The sequence below is a fragment of the Carassius gibelio genome, chromosome A22, assembly GCF_023724105.1.
Source record: "Carassius gibelio isolate Cgi1373 ecotype wild population from Czech Republic chromosome A22, carGib1.2-hapl.c, whole genome shotgun sequence".
Classification (NCBI taxonomy): Eukaryota; Metazoa; Chordata; class Actinopteri; order Cypriniformes; family Cyprinidae; genus Carassius; species Carassius gibelio.
In genome coordinates, this window is record NC_068392.1 from 9683748 (window position 1) to 9704636 (window position 20889).

The following is a 20889-nucleotide window of genomic DNA, read 5'->3' on the forward strand; positions in this document are numbered from 1 at the left end:
TGTCCATTAAAATTGATCTAGTTATCAGTTTTTTTCTTTTCTTTAAGCTTTAGGAGCATATAAACAGTATAGGAAAGAATACTAAAATAAATAAAAATGCTAAATAATTTAGCCAATAATTTTGTATACATTTTAATCGTTACAAATAAAATTGTATTGCATTGTTCTTCGGCCACCTTGCACTGCAGATATCAATATCATCATAGGCATTGGATCGGTCAACCACTATTTTCTTATTTGAGTCATTTATTTGATATTTTCTCCATTAATCTATTGCTGTTCTGCCTCAAGAGTGTTCTCCCAAAACAATAAAACTGATCATTTTCCTCAGTCGTGACTGGAGTTCAAATATTAGGTCTGTCCAAACAGCCAAACACTCTCTGATGCGTGTATTTTGTAACACTGTGCTTCTTTGTATTTGCATACTTTGTTTTATCAGCTCTTGTGCTTTTAGCTCTGTCCCATCTGCAGCCACACATGCCCTGCCACCTGTTGAATGGTTGGACGTGTGGAAGAATTGTACTGGAGTAGAGTATGAATGAAGACCTGGCTTGGATCCTGAACACCAGTGCCATCCGGATAAACCAAAGACTTCTTTTGAAGATGGTTGCGTCGCATCAAGTTGGTTTCATCGTATGGCTTCAATCCAGTCACCATAGAATCACCCCTAGGCCGATATCCATTTTGTGGAGGTAGCTGATGGCACTGACCATCTGATAGAACAAGTTTTTGCTTTGGTCTTCTGGGATGCGGTTTACTTAATGTATCTTCTGAAGGAAATCTTTTGTCGCAGCTTCCGTCACGATACACAGTTGCTTACCAGCCACCTCAATTAACTTGTGCATTTGGACAATGTGGTCATGATTCACTAGTCTCAAAATCACCAGTTCCCTTGGGAGAAACTTCTGGACAAAATCCTTTGGGCCCTTTACATGGTCCACAATTTTGATGGCTACGTTACAGTGGTGCTTCTGCGAGGTGTTAAGCTTGACTCGGGAAAAACTGCCTTCACCAATCTATGAATTTGTAGCCCATGCCTTTCAAAACTTTCTTAAAAGACATCGTTTTAAATCTCAAAGGAGTTTACCAAATGCACATGAATACTTTGGCTTGAGTTTAAATCACGTTCTTCACCCTTGCTACCAACTATTTTGTATCAGACATTTGAATTCTACTGCATTCTGAGAGATATCAGCATTCTAATTTATGATGTCATATTAGAATATATACAGAATGGTGTCCAGGGACAGCTGGTGGACAAGAAGAAACAGTGAGAGTCATTTAGCCCTCTGGTTTTTATATGTACCCCATTTAATCCACATTATGCTAATATAGTATTTAGTTGATTTTAACAAGACTTGACTGATTGATGTGGAGAACCCTATAACTATTTTAGAAAAGGTGCTTGTACATTCATGGCCAAGTTTTGGCAAAGTTTGCTGCTTCAGAATTTGTAGATTATTTTTCCACATGTTTCCATGGTATGCTGAAAAACAAAGATAAACATATAAGTATTTTATTGGCAAATATATATATAACTCCCTGGCATGCTGGATATTAGCTTCTGGGCCAAATCCTGACTGATGGCGATCCATTCTTTTCTTATTAGTTCTCGGAGTGGATCAGAATTTGTGGGCTTCTACTTGTCCACTGGCCTTCTGAGGACTGACCTCAGGTTCTCTATGGGATTGGGACCCGGGGAGTTGGTTGGGCACAGATTCAAAATTTCAATCTAATGATACAGCCACTTCTAAATCACTCTTGCTTTGTAACATGGTGTTCCATCATGTTGGAAAATGCACGGATCATCACCAAATTGCTCATGGATAGTTGGAAGAAGTTGATCTTGCAGGAAGTTTTGATACCATTCTTTGTTCATGGCTGTGTTTTTGGGAAGAATTATGAGAGGGCCCACTCCCTTGGTTGAAAAGCAACCTCACACATGGATGGTCTCAGGTTGCTTCACTGTTTGTACAACACAGGACACCCGGTAGCCTTCACCTTTACCTCTACGAACTATGGATTTTCCTGATGTCCCAAACAGTCAGAAGAGAGCTTCAGTTGAGAAAATAACTTTGCACCAGTTTTCTGCTGTCCAATCTTTGTACTTCCTGCAGAAATTTCAGTCTGTCCTTTATGTTTTTCTTGGAGAGAAGTGGTTTCTTTGCTTCCTTTCTTGACACCAGGCCGTTGTCCAAAAGTCTTGGCCTCATTGTGTGTGCAGATGCTCTCACACCAACCTGCTATTCCTGAGCAAGCTCTGCACTGCTGGTTACATGATTCCGGAGGAAGAGACGGTCCTGGCACTTGCTGGACACTCCTTGAGATCCTGAAGACTTCTTCACTGCAGTCGAACCTCTCTCCTTGAAGTTCTTGTTGATCTGGTAAATGGTTCTTTCAGGTGCCATATTCTTTGTAGCAATTTCCTTGCATGTAAGGCCATTTTGATGCACAGCTATGATGGCTGCACGTGTTTCTTTGGAGGTCACCGTTGCTAGCAAGAACACAATGATTGAAAGCACTTCTTACCTCCTTTTATCCCTCCTTTTCGCTGTCTACACTGAGGATTTGAAAATCTCCCCCCTTGCAGGAGTTTTCAAAAATGTTCGGTTTCAGTGACCTGGTGCTGTGTTTGCGTGTGGACGGACGGCCAAACCACATAGAAAAAGCTGCAGTTTTGAAAATACTCACGTTCGTGTGGATAGCGCCTTCGATTTTATGTGAAAACTTATTTTTTTGTCCAGTGAATCTTTTAGCAATTATTTAAAATACATCTGATCACTCTACACGATAATCTAGAAACACTGTGAATGAACACCACAAAAGCTCATAAGCAGCAAACTTCGTTTGAAAAAAAAAAAAAATTTTTTTGAATGAAAAATGAAGTCCTTTAAACATTATTTTAAAATCGCCGTTTTTATTTTTCACTTTGAGGCGGGAAACAAGCTTCTCGTGCTATTCAATTCAGTTCAATTCAAGTTTTTTTTTTTTTTTTTTTTTACAGAAAATTGAAGTTTCTACGTCATATTTAACAGTGGTGACTATTTCAAGTTGATGTCCATATGGAAGAAATTTAAGGTCAAATTCTAGCAGTTAGTTAATATGTAATCAAACAGACGGTGAACACTATTAACAGCTATGATTATAAGTGAAGTTCGTTAATGATTTTAATGATGTGCAAAGAGAGACAAGCGTTAAATATCCGAGATACTTAACAATATGTCTCGGGAACACTCACTGAAACTCTGGTAATCCATTAGCCACCACCAATAGGAAGAGCAAAAATGCATTTTGTCGAGCACTGAACGTGTTATTTTGACGCCCTACTTAAAGTTCACGGCTGGCACACTAGCATGTGCACAAATGCCTCTCATTAGTTTTAGATGAAATGGAGCTCAATATATCCCTAGCATAATTGTCGTTGTGCCTGCAATGACACGATATGACCTCTAAACGGCAGTGTGGCGCTAAACTGTAGCCATTTCCATTAATCCAGGTTTTATTAGAACAATTACATTATTTAAATTAATTAAAGCATTGCTGATTGCTCATTTTAAATGTAAATACACCTATTCAAGCATATTATTAATAAGATTAAGCACTTTAAAATGTTAATACTGTTTGGTTTATATGTAAGCAGCATCACAATTTAAATGATTTAGTCTTATATTGGATTCTAATATCATTCTAAATGATCAAACCTTGAATATTAATACCTCACTGCATGAATATATGCATGATCAGTAGTATTACATGTATTATTGTACATAAATAATGTGCCAAAGCAGCACTGTGATGAATAAGCGTTTGAATTGAGATAGACATATTCACATTTTCATACTGTGGATGCTACATTTGAAAGGGATGCGGCTCGTGCTTGACTGGGCTCTCTAGCATCAGGGATGCTCAGCCAATCAGATGGTGCTCCCGGTGTCTCCCTGCTTCTTAATTGGCTGACACTTCCAGCAAGAGAGTAGCTGATCTACGCGTGGAGCCTGGGTTTATCCGCCAGTAAGCCTGTAGACAGAAGCAGGGCACACAGTGAGAAAATAAAGAGCAAAAAGAGGGTGACTGTTGCTAGAGATAAGCACGGCTGAATCAATCAAGATGAACCACAGCTCCAACGAGAAAGAACCTGAGACCATAGAGCCACTGCGATATCTCAGGTATGCTTATTGTTTTTCTTAATTTGACCAAATTGGACATACAGAACCTTTTAAGACAGGTTTGTGCTTAAATGCATGTTAATAGAGATCCTAGTAAGACTAGTAAGTAATATTTCCACCATGCTTTCAGTCTAACTTTTATGTAAATGAGATTTGTGATACATAAGGAGGGCTGTAATATCTCTGGCTGTCTAAAAAAAGAAATGCCTCTAACTTAATTTCCCCCCAGCTTTCCTGTTTACAAAAATAAGACACATTGATTATGATCAACATGCTTTAATAACCTGGAAATGTTGAAGGTACGGTCCACTTCAGCTTGTCTCTACAGCAGTTTGTTGGTGATTTTGGCATGTCTACAAAGCTGATGTGACATTTTAGCTCGTGGACGTTGTGATGGCAACATCATGGCAAGCGATTTGCTCTTTAAACAAGCTGGAGGTTGTCTGTTTCCTCTGTTGAGTTCAGGATGGCATGTGCTAGAATTGCTTTCTAAAGCATTATCATTATATACAAGTGTCAGTTCAATCTAACATCTGACAAGTTGCCTTATACTCTTGTGAGGTTTAGATCCAGCTGATGTAACCTGGTAATATATTTCAAAAATGAAACAGAACAAATAGTGTTTTGATCATGACCCCGAGTGGCACAAGGTTTGCTTTCCATACTGGGCTTTCCGGCAAGAGAGGCCCTTGAAGCTAGCTCTTCACACCAGCCCACGGCGTTTAAAACAAGGTCGTCGGCAGGAGATAAGGCAAATTATACACTTTAAAGGAGGATGGAATAATAGGATTTAAGGATTTGAGGTTTTACAGAATAGATTCAGGGGAGATTAATGTTCCCGCTGTAACTTGAAACCTTCATAGTTGATAACGTTGATTTTGCATGGAATCCACATAGTGTGAATGCAACCACTGGCTTTTCTATTATTGTTTTTTTTTTTTTTTAAACAGATTGATTTGTGGATTCGCACTGTGCACCCTGGGATTCGTATGTGTCAATGGCCCCTGTGTCCTTTTACTGACGTCAGGTATTGATGTCGAAACAAGATGGACAACATTGGGTTACCAAAATTGGATTTTCGGGTCAACGCGATCTTTCTCCATTGACAGCCATTCAAAACTAGCATTTTAATGTTCCATACATTATTCATTAATTTTAATGCAGAAGTAAGCTATATTTCTTGTTAATGTGCGAGGCTTACAAATAATTTGCTGTAAATAACTTAAAGAATAACAAAGTACAGTAAACAGCAAAACGGTAAAACTGTTTGACTGTTTTTGTACAGCTAACAACTGGAAGCCTCGCACATTCAAGTTAAAAATAAGGTTAATAAAAACACTGATGTAACATTATATCACACTAAATAATATCGTTTTTTTTTCGGGCTCTTAAAGGTATTAAAAATGACTTTTTTCTGCTGCTTTTGACATCACAGGAGGGCTGCACGGTTCTTGCAAAAATCATAATTTTTGATAATTCTCTTGAAATTGCAATTGCGATTATTAATTACGATTATCACAATTTACATTGCATGATGTTTATACCATTGTTTGATGCAACTTCCTGCTGTATTTTTATATGAAAATAAGCTAAAAACACTCTAACTAAAAAACTCTCAGTGCTTTTCTATAGTATTAATTAAGCCTCAAATGTCAACTATACATCTGATTGGTTTCTTCGTTAAATTATAAACAAGTAAAAAATATGAATGGTATGTATCATAATGTAATGCTATATAATTGGAAAACCCCTATAATGAGAAAAAAAACGCATCTTAAGCACGCAGAATAACATAAGTGGACTTTGAACGATAAATTGACGTTGCGAACGATTACGTAATTGTGGTATATCCATATTTGTAATTGCGATTAGAAATTAGATTAATTGTGCAGCCCTCCATCACAGCTCAGTATAGTCGCTAGTCAAGGGCTAGCACGCACGTTTTTGGGTGTGATTCAATCAATCGCTACTGTCATCTCATAATTTCCTGATCCAAAATGATTAGTCATATGGTGGATAATTGGCAAAAAATAAACACGACAGATTTCAAACTGCACCAAACTAGCATCTCACATTTAGATGAAAAGGAATGCTAATGGCTAGTGTTCCTCACATATTATGTGTTAAGCTTGTCGTTTCTACTTTATTCAGAATCGCACACATTTTTGACCCAACAGTTGCATCACATGAAGAAAAAATTGCTGGATAGGTGATATTATTGTATGGAATTTTTAGCTGACTACCTGCTCGTCCACCCTGTTGTGCTTCTCTACACTCATTTGCAGCTCTGTTTCGTTTCTGCTGGGCGTCAGTGTTTATTTATAGGCTCCAAATAGACTCCAAATGCAATAACAGAGCAGCCTGCATGATTTGTCGTTTGTTACCAGGCATTGCATTACTCCTAATGGTGGTACCCATTAAAGTTAGATTATGGAGGCGAAATCTCAGTTAATTCAGTTTGTCAAGAGTGCAACAGAGGTGTGTGGGGGGTTGCGAAACAAGTCCGATTGACTGAATATCTTCAGTCAGTTCAATTGGAGTATGACCCTTTCGGGTCATCGTATTGATGTCTAATGATCCATCAATTTACAAGTTCATAGTCATTTCCTCATCTGTGTATTCTTCAGGCTATATGTTGAATGAGACTGACAGTATTTCTTTTTCTCCCTTTGACGCATATAATGAGTTTCATCACTGCTTGTGGTTGGGGCTGTGATGGGGGGAGGCTGTTGGACAAGCTGCTGTGTAATGAAGTGTCTCTATTTCAGGATAGTCTAGGTGAGATGTTGGAGATGGGGGAGGTGGGTTTGTTTATGAGGAAAACACTTTCAGGCATGCAGGCATGTTGTCCTCAAGTACCTGGGAAACTGAGCTTGATTGAGATGTCCTTGAGTCACTGTCCCTCATTTTGTTTTGTTTTTTACTTCTCTGCTTTATTTGGAAAATTGTTGCTTCATAAAAATGGCTTCATAAAAAATTCAAAGATCTTGCAAGAATGCCCTACATTCATTGATCTCATTAAACGCCACTCAGAAATACATCCGATTATGGAAGCAAAGTGTGTTTAGAAAGGAATTTCATGTTAAGACCTTTTCCTTTGTGCTTTTTCTCCTGAAAACTAGCACACATTCCAGCAGGGTGGAAATAAGGGTATTAGAAGGGGAGTACGGGTAATTTTAGGGCTCGAGAGGTAATCACGCAGGAAATGCATCAGGTATGGGATGTATAATCAGTAATGTGTGATGCTTGGATTACAGCATGTAATGGTGAACTATCAGCTGTTAAAAGAATCGATAGGAGCTGTTTTCACGAGCACATGGTACAATTTCCATTAGTGGAGAACAGCTGTGAGTCAGGGACTGATATATGGCCAAGTCACCATAGAAACAGTGGAACTGCAACATATTCCTATTAAGTCAACATACATATTTGACAGCATGGCAGTTTCTGAGAGAATGAGGGATATGGGAAAGGAACGGTTGTCCAGTCACGAATTGAGGAAATGTGAATATGTGCCTGAGCTCTATTAATTATGTGTTGAATTTTGTCAGACAGAGCAATGTCCCACAGCCTAATCCAGATGAAACATCTGAGGGTGTCTGTTCTGCTCCAGCTCAAGTTCTTGGTAAAGCTTGACGGATGTGGATGGCCAGCATTTTAGCTGTTTTCTGCCGCCATGCTTGTCTTAAATTGTCCCTTTTTGGTTCGCCAGAGACGGTGTAATTGGGTTCACCGTCTCGCTCAGTTGGGCTTATTACAAAGCCATTATGCTCTGGCGAAAGCTGACAGTCTAGAAACCTAGTGTTATAATTTGGCCGATGTCCTCTTCTGCTCCGTGAACATACTTGGTTTAAAGCTTTTACTTCTTAGTCTACATTTCTTACATTATCTAAGTAAAGAAAATGTTTGTTTCTACATTAAATTTAGTAATTGCTTATAAATGGTGACTATCTCAAGTTGATGTCCATATGAAAGAACTGTATGGTAAAAATAAAGCATTTGGTTAATGTCATGTAATTAAACAGACAGTGAAGACAATTGAAAGCAATTATTTTATTTTGCAATCAAACTTATAGCAAAATTTGGTAGTTCTGTATGTTGTCTGAGGGGTTGGCATCATCTGAGGTCTGCTGAGGGGTTGGCATCATCTCTTCTCAGGTGTCCGGTTATCTCAGGTCGTTGTAAGGGCTGGATCCAGACTGAAGCTTGTGTAATTCCTAGTTATCACGGGATGCCAATCCCGTGGCAGAAACAGAGATGGAAATAGCACAGTTGCTGTTCCAACTAAGCAAAAAATTATGTGTTCAACCCAAGCAAAAGAATGTTAATGTGCATTGATCAGATGTAACTGAAGTACAGGGTTATGAGATACGAGATGTGTCTTTGATCTAGAATTAAACAGAGAGAGTGTGTCTGAACCCCGAACATTATCAGGAAGGCTATACCAGAGTTTGGGAGCCAAATGTGAAAAACCTCTACCTCATTAGTGGACTTTACTATCCAAGGAACTGCCAAGAGTCCAGCATTTTGCAGCCTTAGGGAGCGTGATGGATTGTAGCATGATAGAAAACTAGTCAGGTACACAGGAGCTAAACCATTTCAGGGCCTAAAAAATAAATAGTGATATTTTGATATGGAACTTAATAGGTAACCAGTGCAGTGGGTGTAAAATTGGGTTAATATGATCGTATTTTCTTTCTGTGTACTATTTTTTGCCCCAATAAGCAATCCAAATTTAATAAGAGAAAATTATTGGTCATCCAGTCTTTTAGATTTTTAAAATACTGTTAGTTTAGATAATTTAATTAAGTTTCATCTGGTCTTGTTGAAATATATAGTTGAGTATCATCAGCATAACAATGTAAACTAATCCCATATTTTCTAATAATATTATCAAGGGGCAACCTGTATATTGAAAATAGTAGAGGGCCTAGGACAGATCCTTGTGGCACTCCATACTTTACTGGATTTAATAAAGATGATTCCCCATTTAAATATACAAAGTGAAAGCGGTTGGAAAGGTAGGATCTACACAATCTTAAATCCTGCCCTTGAATACCTGTATAGTTTTGTAATCGATCGATATGATTATTGGTCTATAGTGTCCAACACAGCACTAAGGTCAAATAAATCTAGCAATGAGATACAGGCTTGGTCTGATGCAAGAAGAATGTTGAGGACTGAAACCTGAGAGAAAATCCTCATAGATATAATGTTTTGGAAACATTATAAAGGGTAGGAACACAATTGAGCAGACACAACATTTTCTGAAAGTTAAGACATAAATGGAAGATTTGAAATGGGCCTATAATTTGCCAGTTCAACTTTAGTTTTTCTCCATTTGTGTTCATGATAAGTTTCTTTCTTGAGAGAATGGGTTTTGGCAATGTACAGATATGTTTTTCTCTAACCTTTTTTTAATTTTATGAGAGCAACAGCTACAGCTTCTAATGTATTAGAGAAGATAGTGTCTGTAATGGTAGTCATTTCATCTAGTTCATGTGTATTTATGGGTACAGAGAGCAGCTGAGTTAAATCAGGTAGTTTATTTGTGAATCTATCTTTGGTATATTTATATCATTAAGATCAATTCCATGCAATAAAATTAAATCTATTGCATGATTAAAACTATGAGTGGGTCTGTTTATGTTTTTCTTGACTCTAAAAGACTTTATTAAGTCTGTAATGGCACATCCTAATGCATCATTTATATTATCAATATGAATTTTAAAGTCTCCGACAATTAGCACCTTATCAACATTAACCAATATTTCTGAGAGTAAATCTGTAAATAATTTTATGAAATATGTATACAGCCCTGGCGGTCTATACACAGTAGCCACATCAAACAATAGAATAGATTTTGTTTATTTATCTGACAGTGTAACATTAAGCAGAACTATTATGAATGAGTTAAACCTGTATCCTGTTTTCTGAGTAACATTGAGAATATCACTATATATTGTTCCAACACTGCGAGCAGTAGCTTGCTGGAGTAGACTGATTTAGACCAATATAGTCATTTGGTTTTAGCCAGGTTTCAGTCAAGCAGAGCACATCAAAACTATTCTCTGTGATTATTTCATTTACAATAACTGCTTTGGGTTGGATTTTTCTAGATCCTGCATTAAATTTATTTTTTGACCTCACTATTCGGGGAACAGACACAGTCATTATAGACTGGACGATGCAAGTACTTCTATCATTTGAGTGGGTTGAACAAAAGCCACCATAGCAGTTATTTGCGAATTGGCTTACTACTAGTCATATGGAGATGTTGATCGACAGGAGTTCCACTCCGACTCTGCTGAGGGGGAAGGCCATTAGCACGAAAAAGCCTAGGACATTCCCAGAAAAGATTCCAATTATTAACAAAGAGCAGTTTCTGTTCTTTTCACCATGACAATAATTATTAGTTTAAAGCAAACAGTCTACTGAACCTTTCGTATCCTCGTCGATACATGGGAAGTGGCCCTGTTGACCCTCGTCACGGGTGATGTGTTGTATACCATCTTCCATCATTCAGATCCATTACTACTTGCCTTTAGGCAAAATTTAAATTATGCAGAACTTACCATTGAAAACAGTTCATCTGTGAAGAAATGAAAAGGGCTATTGGGTTAACACATGTATGCTTGCCTTATTAAGTGTACTTTTTTTTTATAAGACATAACAAAAAGTCTCTTAGAGGAGAAATCACTGACCTTTACCAAACATTTAAAGCTCATCATTTGATGTGATGTGAATCAGCCCAAGGCAGGTTGTTGTCTTGTGATCTGAATGACTGTGACTGAGGGTGAAAGGAGACCTGCTCTCGAGGCTGCTAGCGGTCTGCTGATTAGCGCTCTTGCTAATCACAGTCAACAATCAACATGTGGTAGCCTTCGGCAGCCCTGGTGTTGGGAGGAATATATTTATTGGACCCTGCTGGAGGTCTAGAAGCAGATGTCATTGATCTATTCATCACCGCTGACCAATGCGGCACCACACAAAAGCATTTAACATTGTGCTTTGGCTATAGGATAGAACACTTAAAAGGAAAATAAAAATAAAAAGCGCTAACTTTAAAAAAAACTTTATTGCTCAAAACAAAGCTTGTGTTTTTTCTGTAATTATTGTTGGTTTTATTTTTATTCCTAAATAAAACACTTCACAAATGTTTGCGTTACACCTGTTTTTTATTTGGTGCTTTGCGCATCACAGATCCATTGTAGTAAACCCAACTTAAAAGTAAAAATGGCAAATTTTATATGGTAATGAGGTTCTTAAAACATTTTTACAACCTGCCTACAACATTGTGATTTCCCATAATCACGTAAAAACTGAAGTCGGGAACATCATGCAAAACCAGTACTGGACGGTGTCTGCAATATTCTTTGCTGTTTGTGTTAATCACAGCACAGTCGGGCAGCAAATTCTTGGCACCTGCTGCTTGTGCTCTCCCAACAACACACAATTTTCATAAAGACTCCCCTCAGTGTTGTTCCAGTGATAGGAAAAAGACATAACACAAGGAACATTGAAGGGATTTGCCAGCTCTGGGCAGCCATTTTTAACTCATCTCTGTGTAAAAAATGTAGACAAAATGGACTCATTTTTCTTGTGTGAGCCAGCAGCTACATCTCATTTTCTCTTTATTAAAAGCATTTTGGTAATAAATAAATTGGTAATAAACAAGGTTGGCAGCAGCACATAAATATCTAATGATAGTGACAAAAAATACCTCACTCTATGACCTTTCGGATATACAGTTTTGCTCGAATGAACAAGTTGTGATACTTGATTAGTTTTGTGAACATCATCTAAAGAAACATACTTCTTTGGGTTTCATTCTTAGATTTTTTGGCTTTATTTGATAATTAAATTTGATATTTTGTAATAATGTTACATAGGGGAGCTGAACGAATCATAATGGTCTCTTTCTTTCCCACCTCATTCTTTCTTTCTTTTATTCATTCCTTGTCAGTCTCCCACTGATATCATCATTCCTTGGTTTTAGTCATATCATTTCTATTCTTTAGGAAAGATTTTCTGTCTGCAGGATTTGATTTTCTGTTAAATTATGCATTTTTGTTTCTATTCCTACTCTAGTTAGAGGTGTTGTTAAGTTCAGCTTGGGCACATCTGGAAATAAAGGTGCCAGCCTTAAATATCCAAACTGTTTCTATAATGTATCTGGCAGTAGGTGTCCTTCATTAATTTCATTCAAGGTAAAGATTAAATTTAAATATATGCATTTAAAGATGAGATTGGTTCATGCCTCTTTTGATCTCACATAATTCAAGACATCAAGATATTAGTGATTAGCAGTGTCACCCATACAGGAATAAAAATAATAATTATTATTTGTTATTATTATTATAAAATATATTTAAAAATGGTATTTTGTTTTATTATTGATATTACCATTTTTATTGATTGATTTACTGATCGATTTAAAGGACCGTTTACACTACAACATTTTCAGTCAAAAACTGGAAACTATTTATGAGTTATTACTGTTCGTTTACACAACAACAGCATTTTGGGGACTGGAAACACATATTTTTTTACGTGCAAGTTTTTTTTAAAACAGCACTGTTTTCTTTTCCGTGTAAACACCCAATACGGGGATCTTTAAAAACAGTGACGTCATGCACGTGTGTAGTACGTGTGTAGTACATGTTAGGTATGTAAACATGCACAGTACGTGTATATTTTAAAGGAAAGTGTGGACAAACATACACAACAATGGCGGAGTATATGGTACTGTTGTTGCTGCTCAAGAGTTTGCTAATGCTTCTTCAAAAAGTGTGGATTTACATCACCAATATTACCGCCAACATTGGAAACGCATCATATGCAACATAAAATCGTCAATTCCCTACAGGTGCTGTTTACTAATAAGGTGACAGCGCCAACTGCTGGCCTGGCATACGTAATAAAGCATTCTTGGCCATTTTTGCGGATATGGTTAATTCCTGTCATACAGTGACTTTTGTGTCCCAATGATTTATTTAATAATATTTTCTCTAAAATAAGTCACATATTTATAAGATATGGCTTAAACTGTATATTTAGGTCTTCATCACTTTAAAAGGGATAATAGATATTATGAATGCTATTTTGTATTTTACAAACCTTCTCATTGATATATGCATTCAGTTTTATTATGTTCTCAGTGCAAAGTAATCAACTTCCACAAGAAATATAAACCAAAAAATGATAAAAAAAAACCTCAAATTTGTTTTAATTATGTTATAGACTTGGCTAAACTGCCTCGAATCATATATATCATGAGAAAATATAGTTATTTTATTTACAGTTTCCTTCAATAACTGTGTCTCTGAAGTCATTTTCCATCCAGTTAGTAAATACTTTCTCATCTTCCAAAACCGACTGCAATTTTATCAAGACCATTTTATATAAGTGACATAATTTATTTTTCCCACTGGAATTCATCTGTACAAACTGACTTTTTTTTTTTAGCTTTTGAAATGTTATCCTGCTTGTCCCACCGTTAAAGTTCCACCCTGTTAGGCTATATTATGGAGAATGTTTGTCCTATCCAAAAAATGTAAAAACAAATCTGACATAGTTATAAAAGTTATGTTAATCTGTAAAAGGTTAGCTATCTAAATGTTGATCACTAAGTGAGCTATGGCTAACTAAGCTAAAATTTTCCACCCTGTTTCCCATACCTAACAGGGTTGAATGTGCAACTAACATATATATATATAATCTGAACAGATAATCATTTTGCCACCATGACTGATTGTGATAAGGATCCACATAGCAATTTTTTGTGTCCCTCCCCAAAGGAAATCTGGTTTATTATTATTATTATTTTTTATTTTGGTATTGTTTTGAAACAATATTATATAGGTGCAGTTCCACACATTACAGATGGGAAACCATGCAGGACAATGACGGAAAGCATGTCCACCATTAGAACCTGTTAACACTGGTGTTCCACCCTGTTATGCTCCTTTCCACCCTGTTAGAGTCCTTTTAAATAATAATTTCATAGCAACGTTAAATGTTTGGCGTACTTTCTGTGTTATTTTGTGAGTGAGGAGGACTAACAGCATATATATGTTTTTGAGCGATTTTTTATTATTATTTACAAACCTATTGGCAAAAATTGGCACAAAAAGTATCTGTTCTTAATAATTAAGATATATTCTATTCAATAACTGTTTTGTTATTGTTTTTAAAATTCAAATAAAAATAACAAGATGGCTTAAGGGACATATACTATCCAAGAAAAGCTTATTATTGTTTAACATTTACATTATTAACATGTTGTGATAACTATCTATATGTCCCTAACAGGGTGGAATATTTTCATGACCAGTGTCTGAACAATCTACCCATAATTATTATTTTTTTGAGTCCCCGAGCTTGACCAATATCCATTCCTAATAGTTAAACGTGTCACTATTTTGGTAGAATGCAAAAAACATAAAAATCATGTAACTTTTTTTCCAACACTTATGAAGCCTAAGATTAGCTTTGTCCTCCATCTCCATCTTTTTACTAGACCGATTTATGAGTGTGCAGGTTTGGGTTAAATCACTGCTAAGTGTTATTGTATTCATTGTATTTATTTTGTATTTTTTTAATTGTGGCAGCAGTGCTTTTGTACATTTCAAATGGCATTATTCATTTAATATTCTCATATTGATTTAGGATAATCAGGATGGCATCCTAGTAACAGCGCTGGTTTAGTCTCCATTGAAGATGTCTATAAATGTTATGAATCGGACTCAGGGCACACAGTGCAATCAGATGATGAAATATGAATGCGAGCTTGTTTTTCTTTGAGATGCTCTCAACAGGGGAACATCAGAATGCCAGACAGGAGGGACAAAGCTTTTATTCAGCACGGCTTTGTAGCATATTTGTTTCCTGGTTGAAAGACATCAGAATGGGTCAACAAGTTATGAAACTGTCTAAACTGACATGTTTTATAATGTTTTCTTGATGGAAATTCAACTTGCAAACATTTGAGCACACATTCTCCATGTGCCATATGGCCGTATCACCATGATTAAGCTGTAGTATGATGTATGAAGTTATTTTTAAGATAAATTGTGATTCTCAGAGAAGCCAGATGAGGACATGGAACCCTGCCTTCATGCAAATAGTCACAGTGTAGTTTATGGACATCCTGGGCAAAAGGAAAAGGAGAGAACAAAAATAGGCTACTTGAGAGAGAATCTCAGAGGGCACACTTTCATTGGCTCGTGTTGACAGGCCGGGTCAGGACAGGAGCGACGCTATTGGTCAGGATGATTGAAACAACTGTTGCTCCTTATTTCTGTGAGTAACACTTCAAGACAGACATTTTCACAGGTTAAGAGACATTGTCAGTACCTAAGAGGCACACAGTAAGTTTTTTAAAAGTGTATCTTGTAAAATATTCCAATAAATCAATAAATAAACATGTCCAGGTCTTATTTCTCCACAAAAAATAAAAGGAAAAAAAATGATAATTTTGCTTAAAGTGAACAAAACACACACAAAAAGTTGATTTTTCTTCATGCAAAATATAATTTCTCATTTTTTTCTCATTTGGATTATGGAGTGAAATGTGAGTTGGACATGTTTTTGTGAAATTCCTATCATATTATACTACTTGAGATCTTTTGCATCACAATGACACATTTGTTGTGCCTGAGGAAAGAGCATATTAGTATCACTGCATAAATAGCATTGGCAGATTGGGGTCATTTATAATGCATTGGCTTGCTTAGCTTGGCATGTATCTGAGATTTCCTTGAGGAAACACATGAGGTCTGTGCGAAAAAGCTGAAGCTGCTCCTGCTGTCCTTTATTTATGTTCTATGGTCCATTCAGACCACTGTGTTCCAGTCGAAAAAAAATAAAACCAGTTAACATCCCAAGAGAATATGAAAGGCAGCAGCATGCTAATGAAGATTATATTGCATAATTATTTTTTTGACTGAATTTGTGCTGCTTCTCTAGGTGAGCAATGTAAGGTAATACAATCTCAGGACAATGCAATAATACATAGATTGTGAAGATCATATCATGTTTGTGCTACTTCACTTTTATGAAACACTTTTTAGGTTGATGTTTGGGGTGTATGTTTGATTATGAAATGCTTTTTCAAATAGTACAAAAATTATATTTTGTAATATTTGTAACGATTTTACTATCCTTTGTAAATTACGACTTCTGATGAGACTAAGTCAGACTAACTTGCTAAAAACAATTTTGGGTTACACTCTTAAAAATAAAGGTGCTTCAAAAGGTTCTTCAAGCAATGCCATAGAAGAACCATTTTTGGTTCCACAAAGAACGATCCAGTCAAAGGTTCTTTAAAGAACCATCTGTTTCTTACCTTTTTATAATCTGAAGAACCTTCTTTCACCAGGAAGAACCTTTTTGAACCTTTTTTTTTTTTTTCTCATGAGACTAAGTTAGACTAACTTGTGAAAAATAATTGTGTTTAGGTCGTATCTTTTAGTCATCACAAAATGATTTTGCTACCTCGTGAGATGAGAAGTTTTTGGTTAGATTTGGTTTTTTTGGTTGTCATATTTGTTTCTGTATGATTTCTGAAATACAATTTATGACTTTTCCTGGGTTTTCATAAGTAAAAAACGAATGTTTTTGTTTAGATTTAAATTCATGGTTGTGCGTTTTAGCCATTTTTTTCTTTGTTTGTATGATTTCATACGATTTTACCCTCTCGAACAAATGATGACTTCTCACTCTTTGACTTGATTATCAAATGCTCCTCGCTTCACACAAAATCACACAACATTTTACCACTCACATACTCTGGTCTGGTTTGCTTCAAATCACCGAAAAGCAGTCAAGCATGAAAATAAATTCATGTTCTGGGCATATTCGTCATTAGATTACACTTAAAGACCTTAACCTTAAGTGTACTGATTCCACAATTAATTAACCTGATATGATTCAGTGTTTTCACTGTATCCATATACCCTGCGTCATTCCAGATGGCTGTCACAGTTGTTTTATTGCCTTGAATTAGCCTGTTAAATTACACTTCAAAACTAATCACAGGGCATTTTATTCAACCAAATCTATGGCCAAACGCATCTGTTACTAATGCTGAATATTCACTTTCTTCATTTGCTGTGGAACTCCAGTTCAGCCAAGTGGTGGTATTAATTTAGCCTGAAGGACTATACCTGTGCTCCTATTTTCAGTCTCTCTCTCTCTCTCTCTCTCTCTCTCTTCTTTACATCCTTCAACCTGTCTGCAGGCACCGTCGGCACGGCGACCTGACTTGCTCCGTTACCATGGTTTCCTCCACTAGCACAGTCTCCTGTGGTCCTCTCGCTATATCTAACTGGACACAGTTACTCGAGGAACTGCCAACTGGCAGAGGAAATAATTACATAAGCACATGACCGTCGAAAAAAAGGTTCACTTTGAAGTAATGCTGCTGAAGGGAACTAATGGATGAAAGCCATGAATTGTGGTTGCTAATAACATTTCTCGGTCTCTCCATCTCCGTCTCTGCCGCTCCGTTCTTTGTTGTCTGGTCTACTTGAACTAAATGGCCTGTGTTAAAACGCGGCATCCCTCGATGGAACTTTCATTATCATGCAAGATCGTATTTTACAGCAGGTGTTTGAGTAGAGTCTCCAAATGAAGTTCTCCTGGAGTAGCACCCTGGTGTCAAATGCAATTAAAATCAAGCCTCCGTGTCACCAAATAATGCTGCCATGGTGACGGGCAGCCGTCCCGGAGCTGACTGAGCAGGCCCGTTCATGATGAGGTCCATGCACTGCACACTCTCCGCCAGATTCCCAGAGCTCCGAAAATGGAACGGTTGATGTATTATAGTCATTTTGGAGGGGAAGTCGAGCAGCCTCAGCAATGAGTTTCTAAATTGAGTTAACAAGCCCATCTGAAGATGAGTTTATGGGTCAGTGATAGGACGTGAGATGAAGCCCATGACCTGTTTATCGATTTTTTTCCCAGCGAAATGGCTGAAACGTGATCCTTTGTAAAGTAAGACAGTAAAGTAGCTCCTTGCTTTCATGCTTTAAAAATGATTTAAGCTCCAATGTAGCCTGTGGTTGTTTACCGGCCCATCTGGCCAAATGAAAGTCATTGTACAGCGAGTTTTCTAGATTGGCCGAGGCCTGACACCATTTTCAGGTGTGCCTTGTCTTCTGCATCCCTTACATCCCAGTGGACGGTTGAAATGCACAATGAGGGAGGAATTATGGGTAAGGATTTGGGTCTTTGACCAAAGGGGAGGTAAGCATTTGATTATGCAGAAGTGGGGAGGATGATACCTATAATATGGATGTCATTACATTACTGGCAAGAACAATTTATCATAATTCTCCTGCATTATGGAACATTAGTTTAGTAATTCCTGTAAAATCAGTGTCGATTTGGCCTTCCTGCGTCCAGTCTAAGCACCTCTGCCATAAATCCAGCACTGTGGACCTTAATCTCTGAAAGTGTTCTTTCCAATGACGTCAAGACGTTGATGCCCTTCTAGACCTGCTGTAACCATCTGCTCTTCTTGAACACTGATTCAAGCTTCTTGAATAGCAGTGTCAGCTTTTAAGTTTTTTGAAGGTTTGTTTTAGTAATAGTTTTTGTCTTTTTATAGAAATAGTCTAGAATTCAGTCTATATGTGTTAACATTTAACATAATGTGACAATTTGATGCGTAAAGCTCCTAAATTAACATTATCATACGCTATTGTAATGTCGAGACATTCTCACGCAGTTTGTAATTTGGTGAACTGGTGGCTAAATCGTAAGAGTTTATATAATTTCCTTTGTTCATGTTTGTTTTTGAACCACCGACAGTTAAATTTAGAGGCCTTCATGCTTGTTTAAAAAAAAAAAAATGTTAACATAACGATAACCTCCAGTTCACAATGTACTAATTCATATGATATCGCGACCATGTAAAATAGTTAAATTTTATCGAGAACGAATTTGTAATGTTGTGAATTCTTCATACTTTTGTTTTCCGTTATTGGTGTTTTATGGTGTTTTAGATTCACGTGTGCCTTGTGCGTTGGTTTGTCCAGATTTCAATTGTAATATTAAGTTTGTTGTGTATCGTATATTTAACTGATATTTATAGTATTTGGGTGAGTTTTTGTGGCTTAAGTAGCCTGCTAGCGAAGCGCTTCAATTTAAGGATGCTCATTCATTGTTTGGCTTCCGCTTTTACAAACCAACATTATCGACTATAAGTGGATTATTTGAAACAATTGTAATATTTCTAGATTTGTATTTTTCTTCAAGAAAAAACAACAACAACAACATTGTCACATTGTCCATTAATATATTGGAAAGTTTTAATTAAAAAATAAAAAGAATAATACACATTTTTCTTATTATCGTTGGTGAACATTTACGTCAGTAATTTCATTGATGTCAAAAGCTAAAAGGAAAGTTTAGACCAGTGGTCTAATGGAGTGTGCATGCCAAAAACAAATTTAATTGTTCGTATGAGTAGATAACATACAAAGTCAGTGCAGAGATGCGAATTCGCACCGGGGCGATGCGATTGCTGCAAATGCACGATATTCGCCTCAATTGCATCACCTTCAACTCGAGTGGGAAATTTGCATGACACGTTGTCGCTTTCTGCTTTCTGACTTACTGATGAGTCCAGTTGTATCAGAAAATGGAGAAGAACATGGGCAAGTGTTTTATTTACGCGAGTGACATGAAAAACATCCCATGAGTAATCTAGTGCGAGTAACACAACGCAAATATTCTCTTTGCTTTTGGTGTGCACACACCATAACACAGGAAAGATAACAGCTCCAACCCTAATTAAACACACCTGAACAAGCTCATCGGGGCCTTCAGGATTACTAGAAACTTCCTAGCAGGCGAGTTGGAGCTAAACCCTGAAACTGAGATTGAGACCACTGGTTTAGAAGGACAATTCAGGGTCGCCAAGCCTGCGGTTCGTAAAGATGATGATATACAGAATAAAGGAATAAAAATCTGTATTTTATGTATGGAAGTGGTATGTTTTGAGTTTTGATCATTCAGCTAGGGTCATTCGGCTAGTTTTGACTGGCCATTGGTTTAGTTTTGTTACTCAGATCCTGGCAGCTCTGCCTTGAACTCTTATCTTACTGTGCAGCCAGCACGCGTTATAGAGGTGCCTCAGGGAAACGAGTAAAATGGTTATTTATCTTTTCTATTGCACAGTCTGTTGTATTGTTTGCACTATTTGTACTTAGCAGTTAAGATCTGGAAATGTGTTTGGAAAGGTCAGGGTGGGTGTAAGGGGAGAGGTGAATAGAGGAAGTACGTCTGACGTATGGTGTGTTTATGATAAGTGGATAAATGGAAGGAAACATGGAACAATGTGAAGAGCAGACGGCATAGTCCGGCCTTTGTTTATCACTTTAATACGTGGTTTGTCGAACATGGATAGGCTCAGGAAAGACAATTCTCTTTGGATGTTAACAGAAGACACGTAAAACATGTTCTCTGTCACTGTAAAAGAACACTTCCCTGCTCGATTTTGTTAAACGCAGGCTAATCTTAGAATAAAAGTGTCACGCTTGATGCATATTTTATCTCCTCTCTAAACATATGTCAGGCAAGCCAGGCTCTTCTCTGCCAAGAACTGTGAAGTTGTTCCAGAACGCTGGTGTCAGCTCCAACCCACTCTTTTTGGCTCTGAAATTACCTTTGGAAAGCAATGTGTCCACTTACTCAGTTACACTAAATGTCATCA

At 37.0% G+C, this 20889-nt stretch overlaps 1 protein-coding gene and 1 pseudogene across 1 annotated transcript in view; one reads left to right on the forward strand and one right to left on the reverse strand.

The window, feature by feature from the left end:
* Window positions 1–416: 416 nt before the first annotated feature.
* Window positions 417–1062, reverse strand: LOC127942989 (testis-specific serine/threonine-protein kinase 6-like; annotated as a pseudogene).
* A 2905-nt stretch (window positions 1063–3967) lies between these two features.
* Window positions 3968–20889, forward strand: part of LOC127942595 (yjeF N-terminal domain-containing 3-like) — a 29803-nt gene continuing 12881 nt past the window's right edge. Inside the window, exon 1 of the mRNA XM_052538417.1 lies at window positions 3968–4166. Coding sequence (XP_052394377.1) covers window positions 4108–4166 — 59 coding nt within the window. The 5' untranslated portion in view covers window positions 3968–4107. The remainder of the gene's footprint in view (window positions 4167–20889) is intronic.